The sequence below is a fragment of the Capricornis sumatraensis genome, chromosome 13, assembly GCF_032405125.1.
Source record: "Capricornis sumatraensis isolate serow.1 chromosome 13, serow.2, whole genome shotgun sequence".
Classification (NCBI taxonomy): Eukaryota; Metazoa; Chordata; class Mammalia; order Artiodactyla; family Bovidae; genus Capricornis; species Capricornis sumatraensis.
The window spans coordinates 52912262-52939763 of record NC_091081.1 but is presented as its reverse complement, the minus strand read 5'-3'; the positions used below and the strand labels follow the sequence as shown (position 1 = coordinate 52939763).

The 27502-nt window shown below is 42.2% G+C and overlaps 1 protein-coding gene across 1 annotated transcript; it reads left to right on the top strand.

The window, feature by feature from the left end:
• The first annotated feature begins 493 nt into the window (after positions 1-493).
• Positions 494-27502, top strand: MRAP2 (melanocortin 2 receptor accessory protein 2). The gene is made up of 3 exons (XM_068985473.1): positions 494-620; positions 12025-12124; positions 27112-27502. The coding sequence occupies exons 1-3, from the start codon at positions 494-496 to the stop codon at positions 27500-27502; spliced, it is 618 nt and encodes a 205-aa protein (XP_068841574.1).

Sequence of the window (27502 nt, the reverse complement as noted above, 5' to 3'; positions counted from 1 at the left end):
CCCTTCTCTGCTCCACTCCATTTCATTAGATGTAGGTGGCATGTCTATTTTTCTATGGAAGGTGCTTGATAGAAATCTATTGAGCTACTTATCTCCTGCTACTGATTTTATTTATCCTCTGTAGGCTCTTTATAGGTGATGATATGTGGTCAGGCTAAAGTTGTGAGCTCAGAGGATTTCGGTACACTCTCCCTCCTTTCTTTCATCAATTATTGGAATGTGGTTATGTGCTAGGCACTGGGTTAAGTTCTGGGGGAACAACCTCAAAAGAAGATATGGTGTCTGGTTGCAAATATATGCCAGTCTCGTGGAGAGAGAAAAGGAAATAATGACCACTCGGGATGAAGTATGGGCAGCCAGGGAGAAATGTCCCTGACCTGATGGATAGGACCTCCCTTAGGCTTTTGCCTGCTGACCTCCTGAAGATGGTCAAGGACAGTGTGCGTAAGTTAACAAACTCTACACTTGCCTTTCTCCATTTGTGCAGGTAGAAATGTCTGCCCAGAGGTTAATTGCTAACAGGACATCCCAGCAATCTGCGTCTAATTCTGATTATACATGGGAATATGAGTATTATGAGATTGGACCAGTTTCCTTTGAAGGACTGAAGGCTCACAAATGTAAGTCTTGTGCAGTTTCCTACTGTAAGCATATTGTGTGTTTGCCTTAATCTGTGAACCCACCAGTGTTTACTTTCCTTGGACATGCTTATACATAACTTTATCCTCTACCCCCTAAACCCCCTAAATCCCTTCCACATATAGGCTCATTGATCTGGGATGTATAACATGAATGAAGAACTTGCAAGATTCCCTTAGTGGAAGATGAGTCAAAGCCCTTTCAAATTGAGACTTAAAAAATTTAATGATTCTAGCTCTCCAAAACTGTGAACATTTAGACCATCAAAAATGTATACACAAATAGATTCCAGGACTATAATTTGAAGAACCTTCCTTTTGTAACACTTGGTTCACAGCATCCCTTCAGCCCTGCTGGGTTTCTGGGACTGTGGAAAGCAGTCTGTCTGTGTTTTTTCGTGATAAAGAACCAGAATAGTTCATGATCGTTACCAACTCTGTTATAGGCATGAATTGTGCTTCATGTTATTGGAGTAATTAATCATCTAGCACAGAGCAAGAAAATATAATTCTATGAAAGGGTACGGTTCACCTCTAGTCATAACCAGCTGCTGACTGGCAAGCATGAAGCAGCTCTGTTTCCTTAAGCAGAGTTGACATGAGCAGAAACTGCTGCCCATTCCTGGGTCCTGTCGTGGTTACCCTGTAAATATCCTAGAGATGTTTGGTTGTTTCAGAATGAATGTCCACAGTACTATAAAAGTGGCAGGTCCTTTACTAACTCAGATGAATGGGACATGTTTAGGAAATACAAGAGTGATTAGAACTGAAGATGAATGTGGCCAAGGACGTGCTTTCACTCCTTGCATATTTTCTGGCCTCTGCCTCTCTGAGCTGTCTTGGTGTCATGATCTCTCACCTCTACTTGCTGCTCCATTGCAAGGTGGACCTTCTGGTTTCTTCCAGTTTCACTGAGATATAATTGACAAATAAAATTGTCATATATTTAGACAATAAATAAAATAATGATACATCGTGCATATTGTGAAAGGATTCTCTCTGTCAACTTAATTAACATTTCTGTCACCTCGGGTATATGCATTGATTGTTTATTCATTGGTAAGAACATTTAGGTTCTACTCTCTTGCCAACTGTACAAGACAGTATTATCAACTATACTTTCCATGTTATACGTCAGGTCCCCAGACCTTATTCATCTTATAGCTGAAAGTTTGTACTCTTTTTACCAACCTCTCCCGATTTCCCCACAGTTCAGCCTCTGGCAACCACTTTTCTATTCTCTGTTTCTTTGAGTTCGACTTCTCTTTCAGAGTCTACATATAAGTGATATCATGCCCTAATTGTCTTTCTCTAACTAGCTTATCTCACTTCATATAATGCCTTCCAGTTTCACCCTTGTAATAAATGACAATATTTCCTTCTTCTTAAAGGCTGAATAATATTCAAATATCTATCATCTATCACAGTTTCTTAATCCATTCATCAGTGAATGGACAGTGAGATTGTTTCCATACCTTGACTATTGTGAATAATGATGCCCTCTTCAAGGTAATGCTTTCATTTCCTTTGGATATATTTCCAAAAGTGGAAAAGCTGGATCTTATGGTAGTTCTGTTTTCTTAAGGAACTTCATACATAGAAGCTATACCAGTTACATTCCTACCAACAATGTACAAGGGTTATCTTTTCTCCACATCCTCACCAACATTTGTTCTCTCTTGTCATTTTTGATAAAGGACATTCTAACAGGGGTGAGATGATACCTCTTTGAGGTTTTGAACTGTATTTCCCTAATGATTGGCGATGTTGAGTACCTTTACATGTGCCTGTAACATTTGGATATTGTCTGTGGAAATATGTCTGTTCAGGCCCTTTGCCCATATTTTAATTGGGTTTATTTTGCTATTGAGTTATATGAGTCCCTTGTATACTTTGGATATTAAACTCTCACCAGATATGTGGTTTGCATATGTCTTCCATTCCATAGGTGACCTTTTCACGTTATTGATGGTTTCTGATGGTAAAGCATCTACCTGCAATGCAGGAGACCCGGGTTCAATCCCTGGGTCAGGAAGATCCCCTGGAGAAGGGATAGGCTACCCACTCCAGTATTCTTGGGCTTCCTGGTGGCTCAGATGGTAAAGAATCCACCTGCAATGCAGGAGACCTGGGTTCAATCCCTGGGTCAGGAAGATCCCCTGGAGGAGGACATGGCAACCCACTCCAGTACTCTTTTTGCCTGGAAAATCCCATGGATGGAGGAGCCTGGTAGGCTACAGTGCATAGGGTTGCAAAGAGTCCGACAGGACTGAGCAACCTCACTTTCACTTTGCTATGCAGAAGCTATTTAGTTTAATGTAGTCCTACTTGTTTATTTTGCTTTTGTTGCCTTTGCTTTGGGTGTTAAATCCAAAAAATCATTACTAAGAGTGATATCAAAGAGCTTACTCCTATATTTATGACCCTTATTTTGAACTCTCACTAAGATCTATTTCTAGAGATTTATCTTGTTCTTTTGTTTGGAACATATTCCTCTATTTCTTCCTTCTTCTTGACTCTCTGTGTTTGTTTCTGTGCATTAGCTAAAACAGCCACTTCTCCCAGTCTTAAAGGAGTGGCATGTAGGAAATGTTTTGTGAGAAGCCCTGGCCACCAGAGCTAGGAACACAAGGAAACTCAAGCCCTGTATGGGCTGCACATGCCTGCCAGCTGCAGTGCAGTGGGCAGAGTGCTTGCCCAGACCAGCTGTGGCTTGCAGCTGTGACACAGGAGTGGGTGGGGCTCCCAGGGGGCACCCCTACTGACACTAGCAGGTTAGAGGGAGAGTTCCAAGATGGCACGCACCAACCCTGGAATTAGCAAGGTGGAATGAGATCATAAAAATGGCATCTGCCAATGTGTCCATCACTGGAAAGAGTCCCAGCAAATTTGTGCCTCTCCAGCAGAAGCTTTAAGATTAGTTGGTGGGTCTCCTTTCTGAATAGTCCAGGTGATTTTCAAATTGGTGTTTTGCACTAAGTCCCGGGGTGAGGGAGTCTGTGCATGAGCCCTTTAAACATATTCTCCATTCCCTGCAGAGCTCTGTTTTTCCTGAAAGTAATACTCATTGGTTTTTTAAAGTCAACCATTTCCTAGGCAGGATGGACGATTTGGGATGATTTTGATGGAACTCAGACCCCTCTCACTTTAGAGAAGAGTTCTGTATTTTTGAGATCTCTCCCAGTTGTGGATTGCTGCACCTAGGATGGAGTTTTTTTCTGTTTTTTGGTGAGACTGTGTTTCTGCCTCTGCTAACTGTCTCAGTGCTGTCTTTTTATCCTTTGTTGTAGAGGCTCTGCTTGTTCAGGTTTCAGGTCTTTTCTGAGGAAAGTATCCCTGTGTAGTTGTAGCTGTGTGTCCGCGGGAGAAGGTGAATTTGGGACCTTCCTACACCGCCATCTTGAACTGCCTCCAGTGGGGCTGCAGATGTGTGGTCCGGACCCTGCCTCAGGGAGGATGAGAACTGGGGCTTACCTCTGATTGCACGTTGCTCTGCTGGGGGTGGGGTTAATGGCAGGAGATGACTCAGCCTTTCTTACTGATTTGAAGGTGGGTGCTTCCTCATTTGTCAGATGTGTAGGAGCCATTCAGCTAGCTTCTGGAACTCTTTCAGAGGGAACTGCTCCATATGTAGCCATATATTCGATGTGTCTGTGGGAAGAGGGGACCTCAGGAGCCTCCCAGGCCTCCATCTTGGTCGACCCCCAATTCCAGCTCATTAAGTTTTAGCCTTTTCCTCACCCCTGATTGCAGGAAGGACCACAAGAGCCCGGCTTCACCTGTAGGTCCCGAGGGTCTGGATGCTGCTGATTGCTGGTGGCTGTGCTTGAGCAACTCCTGGACCATTAGAGGGACAGGGCAGTGATAGCTGGCTGGTTCCTGCCTTCTGGTCTCCATCGATGGGGCTGTAAAGGGTTTGGAGTTAATAATTTCCTATACCAGGAGCTTTCTATTTTTCTTCCTTAAAAAGCATTAACTAAATCACATATCCTTTTCCCCTGAAGTGAATAGTAACAATCAAGTGCTTCCACACACTCCTTTGTTGTTGTCTGCTCAGTATTCCTGTATGGAAGTAAAAGAAAAGCACGTGGAATCTGTTAGGATGTACTGTCATCCGTTATCTGATGGAGGGCTATTGCTGTCAGGGTGTGAATCGCACTCAATTTGCTTTAATTCTTTAATCTGTTATTTTTCTGGGACAGTCTGTGGGTAAGGATACTTGCTGTTAAGGATTTTAATGAAAATCAAAATGACTGGGCTAGTCACCATATGTTTTCCTGTAATCTAAGCCTTTATAACTTCATGACACAGATTTTATTTTTGTGTCATTTTGCTCCTGCCTCTTTTTCTTAGTTTAAAGGGCTATACTGCTGTAATTTTGGTTGGAGCATTTCCAGAGACAGTTGAAAATCTCTTTGGGGCATATTACATTTAGAGATGATTATAGCTGGAAAAAATTCCTGCAAAATGTAGGCAGAAATGTAGGCATTACTTACACATTTTACTTACTATACCATTAAGAGGAGAGCTTTTTGTTAGTGTTAGCATTCATTTTAGGCAAAAAACAGAAATTCCTAGGTAAGTCTTTACTACTTTGATGTAAGAGATCTGATTAGAGGCCCTTAGCTTCCAGAACAAACCCCAAGACATACAGGAAAATAAGTCAGTTATTTTATTGTGTACGTTTAGGATTAGTGTCTTCCATTTTAAAAAGCTGTAATCCTGGGCTTCATGTGCATCTCCTTGCTTTGCTGAGAAAAATTCAAAGCCAATTAGGTGCAAGTTGAAAATCAGTCACTTCAAGGGGAAGCATTTAGGAAGATAGGAACGACCATAACAGTTATCTTTTTACTTTACCTATGATGGGTTGTTCTTAGCACAATAGTGACTGCTCTAGTTAGACCAAGTTCTCCTGCCTGCTGAAATTAAGATCCTGTCTCTATAGGGTCTTTCATCTGAGAAACAACCTCTGATGATCATTGTAAATTCTCCTGTTGCCTTCAGTTTTGAATCTGGTAATGAACTTCATAACTATCTGAAGTGGACCTGTATCTGACATACATTTGGTACCAGAAAAATGGACATTCATTCATCCATTCATTCTATATGTATTTATTGAGCACCTGTTATTTGCAGTACTATTTTTGTTAATAAATTGAATTGAAGGATAATTGCTTTCCAATATTGTGATGGCTTTTGCCATACATCAACATGAATCGCCCACAGGTATACATGCGTCCCCTCCAACCTGCACCCCCCTCCCGTGTCCCTCCCCACATTATCCCGCTGGGTTGTCCCAGAGCGCCAGTTTTGGGTGCCCTTCTTTCTGCATCAACTTGCACTGGTCATCCATTTATGTATGGTAATGTACATGTTTCAGTGCTATTCTCTCGAATCATCCCACCCTCGCCTTCTCCCACTGAGTCCAAAAGTCTGTTCTTTACATCTGTGTCTCCTTTGTGTGCAGCCCCATTTTAAGCAATAGAGATACAGCAGTGAATAGAAAAGAAAAAACCCCGTCTCTTATGGATCTTGCATTCTACTCAGAGAGACAGATAATAAATAAATAGACAAACTATGCCAGATGGTGATAAAAGATAAAGTAGAGAAAGGAGGTGTGAAGTGTGGAGATGAAAGTATAGATAGAATGGCCATGGAAGGCCTTCCTGAGAAGGAGAAATATGAAAAAATGCCTGAAGGAAGTGAGAGATTGAGCTATAAGATACCTGGGGAAGAACATTACAGAAAATGCCCCATGGTTTGCAGTAAGACCTGTGATTGGGAGCAGAGCAGACACAAGTGCTGGAAGCCCACTGTTGGCTCCTTGCGAGGAGTCCATACCACAGAACGGATCCTAACACCTTAGGAACCAGAATGGGTATGAGGACAGTGCTTGCTCTGGTGTTCTGAGCCCTGTCTTTCAAATTAAGCATTAACCCTTGCTTTTCATACAACCACAAGATGGAATATATATCCATCACAATATATTCTTTAAAAAAAATTTTTTTTTGTATTGGACTATAGTTGATTTGGGCTTCCCTGGTAGCTCAGATGGTACCAAATCGACCCAGTTCAATTCCTTGGTCGGGAAGTTCCCCTGGAGAAGGGATAGGCTACCTACTCCAGTATTCTTGGGCTTCCTGGTGGCTCAGATGGTAAAGAATCCACCTGCAATGCAGGAGACCTGGGTTCAATCCCTGGGTTGGGAAGATCCCCTGGAGGAGGGCATGGCAACCCATTCTAGTACTCTGGCCTGGAGAATCCCTATGGACAGAGAAGCCTGGCAGACTACAGTCCATGGGGTTGCAAAGAGTTTGGCCAGAAACAAACTTCTTGGCCAACCTAACACAATTTTGTGTTAGTTTCAGATGACCATCAAAGTGATTGAGTTACACATATACCTATTGCTTTTCAAATTCTTTTTCCATTTACATTACTACAAGATATTGAGCAGAGTTCCCTGTACTATACAGTAGGTCTTTGTTGGTTATCTATGTTACATACAGTAGTGAGTGTATGTTAATCCCAAACTCCCAACTTATCCCTCCCCTCCACCTTTCTCTTTGGTAACCATCAGTTTGTTTTCTAAGTCTGTAAGTCTCTTTCTGTTTTGTAAATAAGTTCATTTGTATCATTTTTTAATATATTTCACATATAACCATTATAATATTTGTCTTTCTCTGACTTACTTCACTTAGTATATCATCACGTTATTGCATTCTTTGTAATGGCTGAGTAATATTCCGCTGTATATATGAATCACATCTTTATCCGTTCATCTGTTGATGGACATTGAGGTTGCTTCCATGTCTTGGCTGTTGTAAACAGTGCTGCAGTTGAACATTGGGGTGCATGTAGTCTTTCAAACCATGGTTTTATCTGGATATTTGCCCAGGAGTGGGATTGCTGGATCATATGGTAGCTCTATGTTTAGTTTTTTAAGGAACCTCCATACTGTTCTTCACAGTGGCTATGCATTCTTACCAGCAGTGTAGGAAGGTTCCCTTTTCTCCACACCGTTTCCGGTATTTGTTGTTTGTAAACTTTTAATGATGGCCATTCTGACTGGTGCAGGGTGGGTGGGGAATGGGATGGGATAGTTACTCTCATCCTCCCCTAGACTGGAAAACTTAATATATGGAAAAACAGATCATACCAGGGAAAACTGTGCAGCTGTCCGCTTTCTTGTTTCATTCCATTCGCTAGAGGTCAGGTAAAGGGAAAGTCATTTTATTATGATGCATTCTATTTGGAATTCCCCTGGGCAGTTTTCTTACTGTACTCTCCTACTACAATGGTCTCTAAGTAGTTCAATCTCTAGACAGGACAGAAGTAGCTGTCTGGCTATATTAGAAACCCCTGTGGAAGGCTTTTCTTTAACCAACCAGGTTTCTTGGAGCCCCCACTCACTCTGTGTAAACCTCTGTTCTGACTTCCTCCTGAGAAAGGGTACTTTGGGGAAGACCAGAGGCTCTGTATTCCTCTTTTCACTGAAATGCTTGTGTCCATGAAACTTGACATAGAAATAAAACATCAAGAGAGTTTGGTTGTTCCTGGAATGAGATGGAGCTCTCTGATGTTCTCTGAAAGGTGCTCAGAGTGAGAAAGTTATCTGGGCTTGGGCCACGTGTCAGAGAATGAGGTAGAGGAGAATTAATGGAGATAATCTGAGGAAGCAGAATTTCCTCTGGGGGAGAATGTGAGTAAGCAAAGCTACTTAAAGCATATTGTCATGAGAAGGGTGGATTCCATGTTATCAAGAGAATGTGTGAAAATGCCACTGGACCATGGGGATTCTAAAATCCTAACCAAAGCTCTCCTCATTCCCACTCTCTTCTCTCTCGTGACTTTGCTGAGGGCTGAGACGCTCTCAGGTCCCACGTTATTGTTGCTTTTTGATTAGCTCCCTGGGTCACTAGAAGCCTGGGGTAAGGAACTGGGCTGGGTTAAAGGCACACTCCTCTACCTGTGCCCACCCTAGGCTAGGGGGCTGGAGGACACATGGGGATCTAGCCACCATTGGCAGTGTGAGAGCTGTCCTCATGCAAACCCCTCCCTAGTAAACAGATCTGAAAATGAATCGACATAACTAAATTCTCTACTGAGGACTTACATAACGCTGGCAGGTCATTTTAGAATTGGCTTTTGCTATTCAGGCAGTTGATGAAGTAGAGGAGGCTGAGCTGTCATTTATCTGCAAAATGATGCTTTGCAGTCTGTGCCCCCATAACTGAGATGCTATTGTTACATGTTAATTGCATTTGTACACATGCGTTTTTTGGTATTTGTCCTGATGTTTTGTTAGGCTTCATTTCCATTAGTTTGTAAGGTAAAGTCTACAATTTCTGGTTCTCAGGCACTCAACCCTGGGAAAGATAAATTGGTTTTGCATCCAGAGTACTGAATAAATGTCATTGAATAAACTGGGGCTCTGTAACAACTTAGAGGGGTGGGAAGGGTTAAGTGGTGGGAGGGAGGATCAAGAGGGAGGGGAAATATGTGTACTTTTGGCTGATTCACATTGATGTATGGCAGAAACTAACACAATATTATAAGGCAATTATCCTTCAGTTAAAAATAAATAATTTTTAAAACTGTTGTTAAATAAAGGTTGTTACCCTCTAGGTAATCTCTAGGTGATAGTATATTTAGAATAAAAGTAAGAATTATGCAAAGCAAATTGCTAATCTGATTTCTTCATATTAGAAAGTGCCATATACACATAATTCAATTAGAATAATGCTTTGTATTTAAACACATTTAGTGTATAAGTTCTATTCACCTTTTTATTTATTTATTTTTTATATCTTTATTATACATTTTTTTGTTGTTTTTTGTTTGTTTGTAGACTTTTTTCTTTTTTATTACTTATAAAGTTTTTTTTTTTAATTTTAAAATCTTTAATTCTTACATGTGTTCCCAGTCATGAACCCCCCTCCCACCTCCCTCCCCATAACATCTCTCTGGGTCATCCCCATGCACCAGCCCCAAGCATGCTGCATCCTGCGTCAGACATAGACTGGCGATTCGATTCTTACATGATAGTATACATGATAGAATGCCATTCTCCCAAATCATCCCACCCTCTCCCTCTCCCTCTGAGTCCAAAAGTCTGTTATACACAGCTGTGTCTTTTTTCCTGTCTTGCATACAGGGTCGTCATTGCCATCTTTCTAAATTCCATATATATGTGTTAGTATACTGTATTGGTGTTTTTCTTTCTGGCTTACTTCATCATCAGAACTGATTCAAATGAATTCTTTTTAACGGCTGAGTAATACTCCATTGTGTATATGTACCACGGCTTTCTTATCCATTCATCTGCTGATGGACATCTAGGTTGTTTCCATGTCCTGGCTATTATAAACAGTGCTGCGATGAACACTGGGGTACATGTGTCTCTTTCAATTCTGGTTTCCTCGGTGTGTATGCCCAGCAGTGGGATTGCTGGGTCATAAGGTAGTTCTATTTGCAATTTTTAAAGGAATCTCCACACTGTTCTCCATAGTGGCTGTACTAGTTTGCATTCCCACCAACAGTGTAGGAGGGTTCCCTTTTCTCCACACCCTCTCCAGCATTTATTGCTTGCAGATTTTTGGATCGCAGCCATTCTGACTGGTGTGAAGTGGTACCTCATTGTGGTTTTGATTTGCATTTCTCTGATAATGAGTGATGTTGAGCATCTTTTCATGTGTTTGTTAGCCATCCATATGTCTTCTTTGGAGAAATGTCTATTTAGTTCTTTGGCCCATTTTTTGATTGGGTCATTTATTTTTCTGGAATTGAGCTGCATAAGTTGCTTGTATATTTTTGAGATTAGTTGTTTGTCAGTTGCTTCATTTGCTATTATTTTCTCCCATTCAGAAGGCTGTCTTTTCACCTTGCTTATATTTTCCTTTGTTGTGCAGAAGCTTTTAATTTTAATTAGATCCCATTTGTTTATTTTTGCTTTTATTTCCAGAATTCTGGGAGGCTATTCACCTTTTTAAAAGTTGCATCCTCACTGTATTGCCATGTAAGTAAACTTCTTAGAATAGATCAGAAAATGTAAAAAATTCAACTCTGTTGCTTCCCCCAAACTTAAGACCTTATGATGAATGTGCCAGGTTGTGTAGACAGCTCAGTCTCATCTCCATCTGAGAGACACACTAGTGACTATTACCCATGATAGGATCAAGGAGGGACCTGTGTAGAGAAGCACAAATAGAAAGGTCATGGGGTTCACAGGAGGGAGCAGGCACATCAGCTGGGGAGATTAGGCTTTCTGAAGGAGTTGATATAGGGAATGCACTTTGAATGAGGGATAGACTTTCATTATCTCCAGTTTGGGTAAAGTTGTTCTGGCCAGATGAAGGTATGGGCCCCTGAAAAGGTGTGAGTATTAAGAAACCATGCCTAAGGGTTCAGGCAAATACAGGAACACAGTGTCCCCTAGACTGCTTGGAAGCATGAGTTTTAAAGTAAGGATCAACTAGGAGAAAATGACCACTTAAACAATGGTTTGGTGGTTTTGGTTTTAGTCACTAAGTCATGTCTGACTCTTGTGACCCCATGGACTATAGCCTGCCAGGCTCCTCTGTCCATGGGATTCTCCAAGCAAGAATACTGGAGTGGGTTGCCATTTCCTTCTCCAGGGGATCTTCCCGACCCAGGTATCGAACCCAGGTCTCCTGCATTGCAGGCAGATTTTTTTACCAACTGAGCTATGAGGGAAGCCCTACTTAAACTGCAAACGTGAGCTACCTTCTTCTCAGATGCCAGATATTGTAAAAGTGCTTTGTATATGGAATCTGTTCTCATGTGGAAAAGGTCAATTCTATTTTTGTTGAAGTATTTTTCATGAAAGAGCAATATTATCAGAGATACGATACAGCAGATTCTATTAGAGATGAGGCCGAGGCAAAGACCGAAGGCAGAAGAGCACTCAGGAGGCCATTTATATGTTCTTTGCAGAATGTAGTGAAGATGTGAGTTATGCCAGCATGAACATGAGTGAAAAAACAAAATTGGGTTGATTTGAATCAGATGTCATTTTAAGCTTCATCCTGTCGTTTCTGCTAAAAATTGTATCTTGTAGCTCAAGACACTTCAGTGGAATCTTGAGGACTTAGACAGCCTGATTCCGTCTTAAATTCTTCCATTGGGATGTGGAACCAAGAGTCAGGAAGGCTGACATCTCCGAGTGTTACCTGAGTCAGGAATCGGAAGACATAGACTCTTCCCTCATTCCTTGTATTAACTGTTCCCTGCTGTCCAATAGTTCAAGGTTGTCTCAGAAGACTCTGACCATCCTCTCTCATTTCATGTGTCAAAAAGCACAGATTCCTTAAGTGTTTAAATTTTATGTTGCTATGAAATACTAATCCCAGTGTTAACTGTCTTACAGATTCCATTGTGATTGGATTTTGGGTTGGTCTTGCAGTCTTCGTGATTTTTATGTTTTTTGTGCTGACTCTGCTGACCAAGACAGGAGCCCCACACCAAGAGTAAGTTTGGGCTGTTTCTAAATGTCTGTTAAACTCCACAGGGTCTTGAAGAAACAGAAATAGTATCAAGGGGGTGGGGTTGCTTCTAATGGGTGGAGAGATGGATTTGCTGTCCAGACCCAGGTGCTGGTTGGGTGGGACCTGTTTTCCTCCTAGCACTTTGCCTCTTGCCTCTGAGGCTTCTTTTCAAGTGAACCCTTGTGCACCTGGGTTGCTTGGTTTTTCCTGTAGTCTTAATGCTGATCCTGGCTTGATATTTATTTTGAAAGGTTACTAATTAGGATGGATTTTCTCCTTATTCCCAAAAGAATTTAGGTGACTCACCAGACTGAAAACAATGAAAAGGACAATAAGAAAAATAGGATGAAAGCTAGCTTAAGAAACATTTCAAGGAGCAGAGAAATCATTGTTACTGGATACTCGACTAAATTGTTTAATTATTCACTGAATTCAGCACTCAATTTCCTCAAAAGGAGATAAAGGATTATAAAATTTTCATGGTGTGGTGAAGAACATCTGTGATGGGCTTTGGATTTATGGAGGAAATGATTGCGTGGATGCTTAATGAGTGCTGAATAACATCAAAACATAATTGGTCAGTTATGGTTTGCAAAAACTCAGAAATGTTTTAGAGACTTTTAAAAATCCCAACTCTTCCAAAAAAAGGAAAAAATAACAACTTGTTTGATACCTTGTCAGTCAGTTCCAGAAGGCAACAGATAGCACATTCAAATTAGGTAATTAGAAGAGCTTTTTAAAAAACTAATTTTCTTATTGAAATATGTTGTATTAATTTCTGCTCTACAGCAGAGTGACTCAGTTATACACATATTTCTGGTTTTTTTAGTATTCTTTTCCATAATGGTTTATCCCAGGATACTGAATGTGGTTCTCTGTTTTATACAGTAGGATCTTTCTTTTTATCCATTCTATATCTACTAGTTTGCATTTACTAGTCCCAAACTCCCAATCCATTCCTCTGTTACCTTGGCAACCACAAGGCAGTATCTATGAGTCTATTTCTGTTTCATGGATAGGTTCATTTGTGCCATATTTTAGATTCTACATATAAGTGATATCAAACAGTATTTGTTTTTTTCTTTCTGACTTACTTCACTTAGTAAGATAATCTCCAGTTGCATTGATGTTGCTGCAAAATGGCATTATTGCGTTCTTTTTTATGGCTGAGTAATATTCCATTGTATGTGACATACCACATCTTCTCTATCCATTCATCTGTTGATGGACATTTAGGTTGTCTCTGTATCTCAGCTGTTGTGAGTAGTGCTGCTGTGAACATAGGGGTGCCTGTATTTTTTTTTAATTAGAGCTTTTAACAAAAGGACTAGTCACAAGTTGTGGCCTGGGAAGAGAGCAGCCCCTCTTCCTGGATGGTGCCAGATGCCAGGGCTCAGAACACCAAGGAGTAGATGCCCTAAATCTGAAGGGCCCTGATTGTCTCCCAGGAGCCCTGCAGAGAGACTGGCTGAGAGGAGCAATGACCCAGGTCAAGGGACACAGCCCAGTGTGACCTCTTAGGGAGGGAGCCTCCGATAAATACCCAGACCTTTCTCCATCTCTCCCCTTTCTCACCACTGCTCCTGGCTGGCTGAACACCACACCACCAGCAGTGGCCAGAGCCTACAGCAGAGGTCAGTTTCCCAGGGCACAGAGCAGGGCGGAGAAGGGTAGGGAACGACCTGGGAGACTAAGTGGAAGAAAGTGAGCACAAATCCTCACGTTTCCATTCAGTGTGTCCCTTCATCCTCACAGCCTAGCAGTGGTGTTCTCACTGTGTCTCATCACACAGTCTGCAGTGTCTGCTCTGCAGTCTTCAGCCTGCACTTGAACTCTCACAACTAGTCATAGACAAAGGGAATAGTTGTGCCCATCATGCAGCTGGTTTCAGACATTAAGGTCTGGGAGAAAGATTCAAACACATGTTAAATGAAAGTAAAAGACCATTTTATTGAAGGCTATGGAGATGGATGGTTGAGAATTTCTGGAATAGCCACTAAAAAAATATGAACTTTCCCTTTTCTGTCTCCTTGTTTTGGTAAACATCTGCACATGTCTTTGCTTCAGCATATTAGTCCAGGGAGTTTAGAAATATGGTGTGGATTATAGCAGTAGTAAAAGAAGCTGAGGACAAACTCAGGTTAGGGCACAACTGGTAGAGTGATTGGGGAATAGTAAACCCCTTTATCTTCATTCTCTTCAGAGAGCCAGATGGACTTTTGCATGGTTATGAGATGTACTTGTTTGACATAAGATGCATGTGATTTTATAGATGGGAACACTCTAGCTCAAAAAGGAGCATGACTTCCTGTAATGAGTAATTTTGTGTTTGTCTATGCTGTGATATTTGGTAAAATATTATTCTAGATGTTTCTGTGAAGGTTTTTTTTTTTAGGTGAGATCAGTCTTTTAGGAAGACTGATCATCCTCCATAATGAGGGTGGGCCTCATCCATCTGCAAAAGGCATTCCTAGAAACAGATGGACCTCTGTCTAGCAAAAAGGAATTTTGGCAGAGAACTGCCTTCAGACTCAGACTGCAGCTCTTCCCTGGGTCTTCAGCCTGTCCAAACCCTACAGATTTTGGACTTGCCTGTCTCCACCATCACATGAACCGATTTCTTAAACAAAATCTGTCCCCACCTCACCCTGAATGGATAGATAGATAGATAGATATAGAAGTAAATGTGCACAGGCACACGCACACACCCACACCCACACACACTCCCAGACACCCCTGTTGGTTCTATTTCTCTGCATAACACTGACTAATACATTGCCTTAACATTTCACGGTGACCCTGGGTAGCTGAGGCCTGTTTTTCCCCTTTTCCAGTTGGCAGTTTGTCCTTCTAATAGATGATTTCTCTTTTGATGGTGAATCTTAGTCATCTCAAGGAACAGGGGTCATTGTAACCCTACATGCTTTTGGTGAGGTTGAGGAGAAAGTTTGACCTTTTTATTTTTACTTTAATGAAATGATGGATCAGCCCTCAGGGCCACACTTTAAATGTTTTTCTGAAGCAGTGTAAGACATGCATTTGGCTGTAGTATATAAAAATCAAACTTAATGATACAGACATATGGAAAAATCCCTAAATGGAGCAGTTAAGAATGGTTTTATATCTTAGTAAACTTGACATTTATTTGGCAGGAAACATTTTTTTGTAAAATAGACATTATCCAAGCAGCCAACTTTAATATAAAACAATCAGTTTTAAGTTTGCCCATGATAATTAGACATGGAGGACATAATGATAAATCACTGAAAATAATGCTAAGAACATTTTTTGACATTTACCATCTGCCAGGGTCTGTTAATCACTTTATAGTATAATTGCACTAAGTTCTCACTGAAAGATGAAGTGAATCACATAGGATTTATCCTGTAAAATCTCACCTTACAGATGAGAAAAAGGAAACTGAATCACACATATAAGGATTCACAGGTTTTAAAAAAACTATGCATATTAAAAAGCAGAGACATTGCTTTGCCAACAAATATCCATATAGTTAAAGTTATGGTTTTCTCAGTAGTCATGTATAGATGTGAGAGCTGGACCATAAAGAAGTCTGAGTGCTGAAGAATTGATGCTTTTGAATTGTGGTGTTGGAGAAGACTCTTGAAGAGTCCCTTTGACTGTAAGGAGATCAAACCAGTCAATCCTAAAGGAAATCAGTCTTGAATATTCATTGGAAGGACAGATGTTGAAACTGAATACTTTGACCACTTGATGCGAAGAGCCAATTCATTAGAAAAGACCCTGATGCTGGGAAAGATTGAAGGCAGGAGGAGAAGGGAACGACAAAGGACAAGATGATTAGAGGGCATCACAGACTCAATGGACATGAGTTTGCACAAGCTCCAGGAGACAGAAAAAGGAAAGCCTGGCATGCTGCAGTCCCTGGGGTCTCAAAGAGCCAGACACGACTGAGCAACTGAACAACAACGACAACAAATGGAGCCAAGCCTCAAACTAAAGTCTCTTTGAAGCTCCTGTTGTTAACCCTACATTAAATGACTTCATATCAGTAATATTAAATCTTTTTCTCTTACAGCAAAGATATTAGCGAGCAATCAGATTTGTTTTCTTCTATCACATATTGGATCAAGCATGGGCTCTGGAGTCAAACATTTCCAGATTTACTAGATTCTTAGCCTCTCTTTACTTGATTCCTCACTTGTAAAAATAAAGTAGTATCTGCCTTCTCGGGGTACTGTAAAGATTGAGTGAAGTGATGCCTATAGAACTGCTGGTATGCACTAGCCTCACAGCAGGCAGCCCTCAGTGAAGGTCAGTCCACCCCTGCATGGCTCACGGCATCCTGGGGAGAGCAGAGGGCTGCTGGTAAAGAGTAGGAAGGAACAGAAGATTCTCATCCTCCCACAGGACAGCCAGGCCCTGAGCTTTCATGTTGGAGCTGCATGTGCCAAATGTGACTTCGTTCTACCTTGGCTTCACCTCACCTTGGGTATGTCTCTCAGAAAAAGTTGTTTTTCAGTTGCTCAATCATGTCCAACTCTTTGCAACCTCATGGACTGCAGCATGCCAGGCTGTACTATCTCCCAGAGTTTACTCAAACTCATGTCCATGGAGTCGGTGATGCCATCCAACCATCTCATCCTCTGTCATCCCCTTATCCTCCTGCCCTCAATCTTTCCCCACATCAGGGTCTTTTTCAATGAGTTGGCTCTTCACATCAGGTGGCCAAAGTATTGGATCTTCATCTTCAGCATCAGTCCTTCCAATGAATGTTCAGGACTGATTTCCTTTAGGATGGACTGGTGTGATCTCCTTATAGTTCAAGGGACTCTCAAGAGTCTTTTTCAGCATCATAGTTTGAAAGCATCAGTTCTTTGGCACTCAGCCTTCTTAAAGGTCCGATTCTCATATCTATATATGACTACTGGGAAAACATAGCTTTGACTGTATGGACCTTTGTTGGCAAAGTGATGTCTTTGTGTGAAGAAAGAGTAAGATGATTTTAGAAAGGAGACTAAGTAGAGGGCCTTAGTCATGGCTCGAATGTCTGAATTCTAACAGCTTTAGGTAACAAGCTTTCTGGGTTGTGGGTCACAGAGAACAATTGCTTCAAGTAAGATATCAGGCAGCATCCTTTTGGAATATGACTCAGTTCATTTCAGTCACTCAGTCATGTCTGACTCTTTGCAACCCCATGGACTATAGCACTCCAGGCCTCCCTGTCCATTACCAACTCCTGGAGATTTGAGTATGTCTCTCAGAAAAAGTTGTTTTCTTTGGTGCTCAGCTTTCTTTATAGTCCAACTCTCACATCTATACATGACTACTAGAAAAACCATAGCCTTGACTAGACAGACATTTGTTGGCAAAATAATGTCTCTGCTTTTTAATATGCTGTCTAGGTTGGTCATAGCTTTCCTTCCAAGGAGCAAGCGTCTTTCAATTTCATGGCTGCAGTCACCATCTGCACTGTTTCCCCATCTATTTCCCATGAAGTGATGTGACCAGATGCCATGATCATAGTTTTCTGAATGTTGAGTTTTAAGCCAGCTTTTTCACTCTTCTCTTTCACTTTCGCAAGAGGCTCTTTAGTTCTTCTTCACTTTCTGCCATAAGGGTGGTATGCATATCTGAGGTTATTGATATTTCTCCTGGCAATCTTGATTCCAGCTTGTGCTTCATCCAGTCCAGCATTTCTCATGATGTACTCTGCGTATAAGTTAAATAAGTAGGGTCACAATATACAGCCTTGACATACTCCTTTCCCAATTTGAAACCAGTTTATTGTTCCATGTCCATTTCTAACTGTTGCTTCTTGACCTGCATACAGATTTCTCAGGAGACAGGTCAACTGGTCTGGTTTTCCCATCTCTTGAAGATTATCCCACAGTTTGTTGTGATCCACACAGTCAGAGGCTTTGGTGTAGTTAATAAAGTAGTAGATGTTTTTCTGGAACTTTCTTGCTTTTTTGATGATCCAACAGATGTTGGCAATTTGATCTCTGTTTCCTCTGCTTTTTCTAAATCCAGCTTGAACATCTGGAAGTTCACGGTTCATGTACTGTTGAAGCCTGGCTTGGAGAATTTTGAGCATCACTTCTGAGTAAGGCCCCCACTCAGAATTGACTAGTGTTGAATCTGCCACTTCGTTCTATCTTTTTCTCCATGGAGACATCCTGGGCAGACTGAACTGCTGACCTATGGAAAGAGTGCGTGAATCCCCTTGGAAGGAGTAAGACATAGGATGGCAAATAGGCTTCTTCCCTGAAGTTTACAGCTTGGGATCATTTTAGCATGAGAACCTCAGTTCCAGAGTCACTGCCTACTCAGTGGCTTCTGTTAAGGAGAGGATGTGTCGTAATGAGATTATGAGACAGGAGTAAACAGCTCTCTAAATCTCACTGTAATGCAACACAGGTTTACATTGTATTCAAGCTACATCTCTTCTGAGGGTTGGCAAGGGGTGGACTGATGCTCCTTCACTGTAGCTGCAGTGTTTCTAAAGTTCAGCCTCCTGAATTGCTGTGACAAGCAGTGGGGCACATGGAGAACTCATACCCGACAGTCTGTTCTTAAGCCAGAAAGTGGCACGCATCCCTTCCTCTCACAGCTCATTGGCCAGGACTAGCCACACCCATCTGACCGCCCGGCTGGGGTGGGTAATCTGTGTGCCCAGGAGGAGACTCAGATATGGGTGAGTGCTGGTAAAGCAGAGAGCGGAGGGAGAAAGACCCTTATAAAGCTGCCATCATGCCTTTTTAGAAAGCTTTTAGGTCCAAGAAGTAGCTTTAATGGGGATTATTTTCCCATGGAATATCTGCTGTTGTATGGGGTGGGGGGACCCTCTCACTTGAATCCTTTATAGACAGGATAAAAAGAACCATTTTTTCCATGTGCTTTCTCCACTGAGGAGCCATTTACTCTCTCTGCCGTCTTGTTAAAGCATCATAATTGCCACATTGTCATAAATCTGCCAGAGAGAAGGAATAAGGGAAAGACTTGGGTTGCATTTTCTGTTGAATATTTTGTACTTCTTAAAAAAATAAAGATCAACTCTCAGACATCATATACCTCAGATATCCTCATTTTGTGTAGCCTTTGCTAAGTGCACTTGTCTAGGTGGGGATGGTCCTTTTTTTAGGGATGAGAACGGTATTGCTCATGACCTTGCAAAAATGGAAATTGCATCTTACCTGGAGTTGCAATTTACCTGAGTATGATTCTCACCCAAGCATGGGTACAGTGCCCCTAAAAGCTAACAGCTGGAGAGAATGACCAAGGTCACAGGAACCAGCTGAATGGAGACATAGCAGGTTGTTCCTAAGGAAGATCTGTTACTCTGAGAGGTCTCCATATGTCAACAGGTAAACAATCCAACTGCTTTATATGTCTGATTCAAGTTATACACCTTTGTTCTGGAGTTCCTTTTAATTCTCCATCAATTAAGAGGTATTTCCTGAGTGCACAGCTATGGCTTGCCCAGGACGTGCTGAGGTAGTAGAGTCATTCTAAGGTAGTAGAGTCTTTCCTCAGAGACTGGCATCTCCCTGGAAAGTCAGAACTACCAATGAAAGCAACCAAGAGGCACTTACACACATGCACACACACACATAGACACACACGGGGGTTTGGTTGGTGCCTCTGCTAGGGCATGAAGCTCTCAGGACAGGCTATGGCTCCAGAAATAGTTTTTGTCATTTTCTCATGGGTGGTTTTCACTCTTAGTAGGTCTTTGGCTTATGCACCTCTAAAAGTCCACTGGAAGTCCCTGCCGGAAATTGTAGGTGCCTGCTGGACTGCCCACCACCTTTTTATGAGTGGAGTAAACCTGACCATAGTGAGAGCTTGCTAAGACTCTGAGCAGTAGGCAGCCCATTTGTAAAAGCTCATTATAAATCTGTAAAATTCCTAAGGGAGTAACGCAGAGCCTTACGGGTGTTTTCCCTCAGCCAGAGAAGGTGGCAGTAGTCTGATCTCCTGACTTGGTTTGTCTTAGGGTCACAGAGGAAGGAGCATGTCCCTGAATACTGGAGGTGGCTGTGCCTTTCACAGGAATCAGGGCTCCTGAACACCTGCGGATACAACTGTCCATGGTACTGATTGAGGGTCTAATGACAGCAAGTCCCTTTGAGAGATGCAGAGATGAGTGGAATACAGTATATAGGAGAGAAAAGGTCACACCAAACATCTCTGACATGAGACAGGAAGGGCTGCACCCTGTATGTGATTCATCTGTTCACTAAGTCGTGTCTGACTCTTTGCAACCCCACGGACTGTAGCCCACCGGGCTCCCTGTCCATGGGATTTCCCAGGCAAGAATGCTGGAGTGGATTGCCATTTCCTCCTCCAGGGGATCTTCCCAACACAGGGATCAAACCCACATCTCCTGTGTCTCTGCATTGCAGGCAGGTTCTTTACCACTGAGTCCCCTGGTAAACTGATGTAAGGGAAGATTGATTACATAGGACAGGAGCCCAGAGAAGGGGAAGATTCCTTCCTGTTGGGAGACCAAAAAGTCCGTGGAGGCAGGGACGTGGGAGTTGGATAGCGAAGGACAGATTTGATTTTGACAGGAGTAGAAGGAGCAGCACAAGCGAAGGCACAAAGGGGGACCCTCCTGAGGGCTTTGGGGGACAAGCAGGTTCCATGTGGCTGGACTGGAGGGTTAGAAGGGGAACTGGTGGGAGCAGACACTGGAAAGGCCATGAGACGTGGGAGTGGACTCTGAAAGATCAGGAAGAAGGATTTGGGGAATCGGTGAGTTTGTGAGCAGGGGAGTGTCATGGAAGAGATGAGGTTCCCTGCAGGTGCTGGTGGACTGGATGGGTCCTCATGAGGGAGAATCTCTGATCTGGTTCAGAGACTACACAACACAAGCCAGAGTGAGAAGAGGAAAAGAATCGGAGCAGTCCGAACAGTTTTTTTACTCTGACTGTTGGAGTTTGGGAATATTGCAATCAATAAGTTAGGTCCAAATTGCATTTCTTTTAACAAGCTGAAAATGAGGAATACAGATTCTTAAAGAAGTGAAACTAACAATTTTTAGATTCTACCAAAATCAACAGTTGTCATTTTTCTAAAGTTAGTAGGACACAGGAGAATTCCTTGCAAACACACTAGCTTGATCTCAACTTCATGATGACAGGGTATAGAATAGGTAGGACTGTGACAAATATAATGAAAGGCACTAAAATTCTTGGAGATTCTGAATTTTCTACTTTTCTGAGTCTGTCCGGGCTTATATAAATACCATGGATGTTTACTAGATGATTTGTTAAGTAACAGAAGTTTATTTCTCACAGTTTGGGAGGCTGGAAAGTCCAAGGTTAATGTACTGGCAGATTCAGTGTCTGGTGAGGACTTGTTTCCTGGCTCATAGATGCTAGATTTCTCGCTGTATCCTCATATCGGGGAAGGAACAAGGACTCTCTCTCTCTCTCTCTCTGGAGCCTCTTTTATCTGGGCACTAGTCCCATTCATAAGATGAATCACTTCATTTCCCAGAGGCCCTGTCTCCTAATCCCATCACTTGGGGGATTAGGTTTCAACATAGAAATTTTGGAGGGGCACACATTCAGTCTCAACACACATATTCTTCAGTTTTCTTTCTCTTTATGATACTTCTAACATGATATTACTTGCTAGCTCAGTCAACATCTCAGTTTCTTTTTCTTTCAGTGCTCCAGTTGTTGAAGCTTCTGGCTTGAATTATCATTTTAATCAAGATGGTATTTAAGATATGAGCCTTGTAATTTTTCATTTTCACAGATGTAACCAAGGCAGAACAAGTTGATCTTAAAACTGTTTTGACTCCTCTAGTAGGTGCCAGTGAGCATTATTTTTCCATATGACTACTGAGTTTGAGAGGATGGGAAGGTTGCAAGTAGCCGTCTTCTGTCTGCCAGTGGGAGTGTCCAACCATAGAGCAGCGCCCAGATCACCCACCAGCAGATGCTTTATAAGGCTGGAAAGACATCCATAACAATATGGTACATGTTTCCTGGAAACCAAACATCCAGCCATGAAATCCACCCCCTCCCACCTAATTAGTGAGCATCCTTTGAAGGCTTCCCCAGTGGCTCAGATAGTAAAGCATCTGCCTGTAATGAGGGAGACCCGGGTTTGATCCCTGGGTCAGGAAGGTCCCCTGGAGAAGGAAATGACAACCTGTTCCAGTACACTTGCCTGGAAAATTCCGTGGATGGAGGAGCCTGGTGGGCTACAGTCCGTGGGATCGCAAGGAGTCTGACACGAATTCACTTTCACTTTTCTTTGATGTTCCAACATTGAGTGTACAAGGACATTTCAGGTGTGACTCCTGAGGCCTGGTCTGCTTTAAAGATGGGGTAACCACTGGGTAGGGTAGAGAGCCTCATTGGTCTTTCTTGAAGCCATCTTACCAATAAATGGCAGGAAGTCTCCCCCATGGTATCTAAGACCCTGCAGCCTCCAAGGTCTGGCCAGTTTGCTTCTTTGCCAGAAGATGCAAAATGCCCTTTTAGTAGCTCTGTGGTCTGTGAGTTCCAACGACTCAGGGCAGGAGATGCCATGGATGACTCTGGGACAGCCTGGGGATATGGGGAGTACCATGGGCTGCAGTCAGAGACAGTGTTTCCCTTGGCCATAATCGGGTGCAAGGCAGACCTCAGTGGGGCTAGTTTGCCAAATCTCTCTGATGCTAGAGCATCAGAATCTCTATTAATAGACCCTCTCTCTATTTTTTTTATTATGCTCTACATTTTACTTATGTTATTTAATCCACACATTAGACAATCTCTCTATTAAGGCTCACCCACCCTTGCTTTTAGGCCTTGCCTGGGTATGCCCTTATATTGATTTCCAACCCTGTAGGCACTGTAGGAGAGGCCCCCTGCCAAGGCAAGAGCGGCTTTAGTTTCAAGATCTCTTCACGACTGATGTATTCATTCATTTAACAAAAATGTAAGAAGCAACTACTCCATGCCTGGTACTCTGCAAGGCACTGAGGACCCACATAAGAAACTGCCTGCCCTCAAGAGCTCATCGTCTAAAAGAGGGTGCCAGACAGGGAAAGAAAAGGGCTTAGTGCAGAGTGAGAAGGCAGGAGGAGAGAGGCCTCCAGTCCTCTGGGAGAGATCCCAACTCATTGGAGGAGTCAGGGAAGGAGGTGGAATCAGAAATGTTTCACCAACGGCCCACTCATGGGTTCCCATTTCAGGAAGGGCAGAGTAGTATGTTTCAGAATAACCTTGCAGATAACAATGATAAAATCTGGACAGATTATAAAGAATGAGTATTGGAAGGCATTGGAGAACAAACATTAGCAGACTAAACCAAAAGGAAGTGCTTTCCGCCCTTGAAGGAAGAAACCTTCAATAGTATGTCTATGGTAATATGGCTTTACACCTGAAGGCTTTCAGTCCGCAAACCTGGTATATTTCTTCACATACTAAGCTGTTCCTTAATTTCCCTTTGCAATATTGAAATTTTCAGTGTACAGGTCTTACACACCCTTTGTTATATTTATTCCCAAGTATCCTATTTCTTGATGCTGTTATGAATATATATTTTTCATTTTCTTATTGTTTATTACCAGTGTGTAGAAATACAGGGATTTTTGTTTAAGGTCAATTGAAAAGAAAGTGCTGGTACAACAGGATAGACATATGGGAAAAAATGAACCTTGACCCCTGTCTCAACATATATAATAAACCCAAAGTAAAAATTCCTAGAATGGTTCAATCCAATAGAACTTTCTGTGATGACAGGAATGTTCTTTGTATTGCCTAATTAGATAGCCACTGGCCTCATGTGGCTGTTGAGCACTTAAAATGTAATATGACTGAGAAATCGAATTTTAAATTTTACTTAAATTTGAAGAGCCACCTGTGGCTGTTTGCTACTGTATTGGACAGGATGATTCTAGAAGAAAGCTTAGGAGAATATCTTTGTGATTTTAGAGTTGGCAATAAGTTCTTAAGATGTCAAAGCACTAACACAGATGATAAAAATTAGTAATTTGAAATTAACTGAAATGTAAAGCTGTTTATCAAAAGACATCTCTAAGAAAATGAAAATGCAGGTCACAGATCAAGAGAAAATACTATTGTATCCAGACACAAACACTATTTATTGCATGACTCCATTTGTATGAATTTCAAGAACAGGCTAATCTGCAGTGATAAAAATCAAAACAGATTGAGACTTCCCTGGCAGTCCAGTGGTTAAGACTCTGTGCTCCCAATTTAGGGGGAATGAGTTCAGTCCCTGGCTGGGGAGCTAAGATTGCTGCACGTCCTGCAGTGCCCGCCCCCATTCCCAACCTCACCCAAAACAAAAAACAAAACAGATTGCTTCTAGGAGGTATTGCCTCCAGGAGGTATAAATTGACTGGAGGTTTAAGAACAGGCAAAGCTAATCAATGGAAATAGAAATCAGATCTGTGTTACCTGAAGGGGCTGGAAATTGAATGGAAGGAACCTTTCCAGAAGAAAGGAAATATTCTATATCTTGATTAGAGGGTTACTTGGGTGTATGTGTCAATAAAAATACATTGAATTTTATGTTTAAGATCTATGGATTTCAGTACATAGATTTTACTCAGTGATGGGATGAATAGAAACTGAATTGAATCAAGCCATGTCCATGACCACAGTTTTTCACATACAGGTTTTTTAGTTTATCAGTCAAGGAAGGAAAGAGGAATAAAAGGATGGTCTGTTTAGGTGTCTCAGACAGTAAAGAATCTGCCAGCAATAAACAGACCCGGGTTCAATCCTCGGCCGGGAAGATCTTCTGGAGAAGGGAATGGCAACCCACTCCAGTATTCTTGCCTGGAGAACTCCATGGACAGAGGAGCCTGGCGGGCTACAGTCCATGGGGTTGCAAAGAGTCAGACGCTAACACTTTCGCTTTTCAGACTCTAAGAGAACAAAGATGGATTTTCCCCTTATTTTCAGGAAGGAAGAATCAGATTGTACTTTCATCAAAAGGAGAGATCCTGGGGAGAAAGATGAGTAGGGGTGAGGCAGGGAAAGCATCTTACTGCCCGGGCTCTGCCCTGGGGAAGGGGCAAGATGCTCTGCTCTTGTGCCTTTGTTTTTCAGCAAGGGCTGGTGCAGAGGGAGGTCGTCAATGGCCCCAACTCATAATCCTGAGAACATGTAGCCTGGGCAGTGGAAGAGCTGCTATACACATCTGGGTTGGCTTTCATACTCAGCTGATGCTCCAGATAGGCAGGAAGCAAGTACTCAGAGCTTCTTAGCCTGGAATCGGGAGAGGGCATGATCCCAGCCATCCTAACCATGCTTTTTTCTAACATGTTAATCCCCTCTTTTTCCTCAATGACTTTTTAGTTTCTTATGTCACAGGTTGTTGGTGCCATTCATCCCTGTTCTCAAACATCTTTTAAACTTGGGTGAAGTGACAACCAGGGGAAGAAAATCACTTACTGAAAGATAAGACTACTTACATTTGCATTAAAGCACAATTCTGTCAGTCTCTCTCAAATGATTTTTCTCTGAATTCTGAATACGCAACCTATTAATGTACTCTTGTGTCAATCATTGATCTTTATATCACCTTTGCTGAGTGGGCAATGAGATTGGTTAATCAGGCTTATCACTAAAAAGAGGAACTCAGATTTCTGAGAGGAATTCCTCATCTGATATCAGCTGGGCTGTCATGGAGGAGATAAACCTGATATAAAAGTGTCTTCGCTGCCTGGATTGCAAAGCCTCTAGAATTACTGAACTCTGAAATACAGGTGATTCCTAATAATTTGGAGGTGAGTTTCTAAGAGCTCTAAATGGATCCCACATCGCCTACCCCATGACAGCTTGGTCAGAAACGCTGTATCGTGAGTCATCAATGGGAAAGGGAGGAAGAGGTTTAAAAACTGAAGTCACTGTAGACGTGACTTAAATGTAGACTCCAGAGCCTACTTGTTGTCAAGTTCTATTCTGGCTTTGAAGGCGTTTTAAGACATGATTCTTGACCTTACGGAGTCACTCTACCCGTGTGGGAGTCACTTTTATATCAATCTGGAAAGGACGGTGATTAAAGTAGGTGGGCTAGGGACTTCCCTGGTGGTCTAGTGGCTAAGACTCCCTGCTCATACACAGGGAGCCCGGGTTCAATCCTTGTTTAGGGAAGTAGATCCCACACGCCACAACTGAAGAACCCGCAAGCCACAGCTGGTGGAGATGAGTTTTAGGTGGGCCATCAGGTTATTCAATTTGTATCTGCTCTTTCTGTCATGTACTTACGGTGCTCACTGAGAGTTATTTTATATATCCATTCACCAATTTCTACCATTAAATTGCCAATTTGTTCCACACTAAATGAAACAGGGAATTAAGAAGCTGAGTTTTTTCCCCACTCCTGTCACTGATTGTGTCAGTCAAGCAGGCACTCTGACTGCTCCTTATCTTAGCTTCTGCCTCTGTGAGATATGTATAACTTTTGGCCTAAGTGGCTGCATGGGTCAGTTTTGAGAATTGGGAGAGATCAGTGGATATGGCAGTGCTTTGACAAACATGAAACTCACCCCTGTGGGGTCGAATTGTTGTTCAGGCTGGTCTGATGTTGGCCAGCAGCTCTAAACCTGACTATAAGTAGTGATCCTTGGGGATTCTAAGAAAATAGATTACCTGTCCCTTCCACCAGAGATCCAGAGATCCTGCAAGCAGGAATATTGAATTTTGAGCAGCCCTACAAGTAGGGCTTGCAGATAGAATACTAAGGGTCCCACTGAGAAATACTGGTGTGTGATGCAGAATATTGAAGATCTCTCAGTGAAAAGCATCTTTTCAGGATGGTCCCAGGGCCCACACCTTGAGTCTTTTGCCTTGCGTTTATTTGTACATCTTCAGAAGTGGTGTCTTTCAGTTTGATGTTTGTCTGCACTTTCTGTACAGGGACTTGCACTTCGTAGATGCTGGAAACCATCATCCCATGGGTAACTGAGCTGGAGGGTAAGGAGTCTTTTATTTTGCCTTTCTTCACAGCAATGCAGAGTCTTCAGAGAAGAGATTCAGAATGAATAGCTTTGTGTCAGACTTTGGAAAGCCCCTGGAGCCAGATAAGGTGTTTTCTCGACAGGGCAATGAGGAATGCAAGTCCTTCTTTCACTGCTACATCAATGAAGTAGACCACTTGGAGAAGGCCAAAGCTTGTCTCCAGACCACGGCCCTCAACAGTGAAGTTCATCTCCAGGAAGCCATCAGATGCAGCGGGCGGCCAGAGGAGGAGTTGAACAGGCTCATGAAATTCGATATCCCCAATTTCGTCAACACGGACCAGAACTCCTTTGGAGAAGATGATCTCCTGGTTTCTGAAACACCTACTGTTCTAGAAAATAAGCCAGTGGTCCAAACGTCACACAAAGAGTTGGACTGA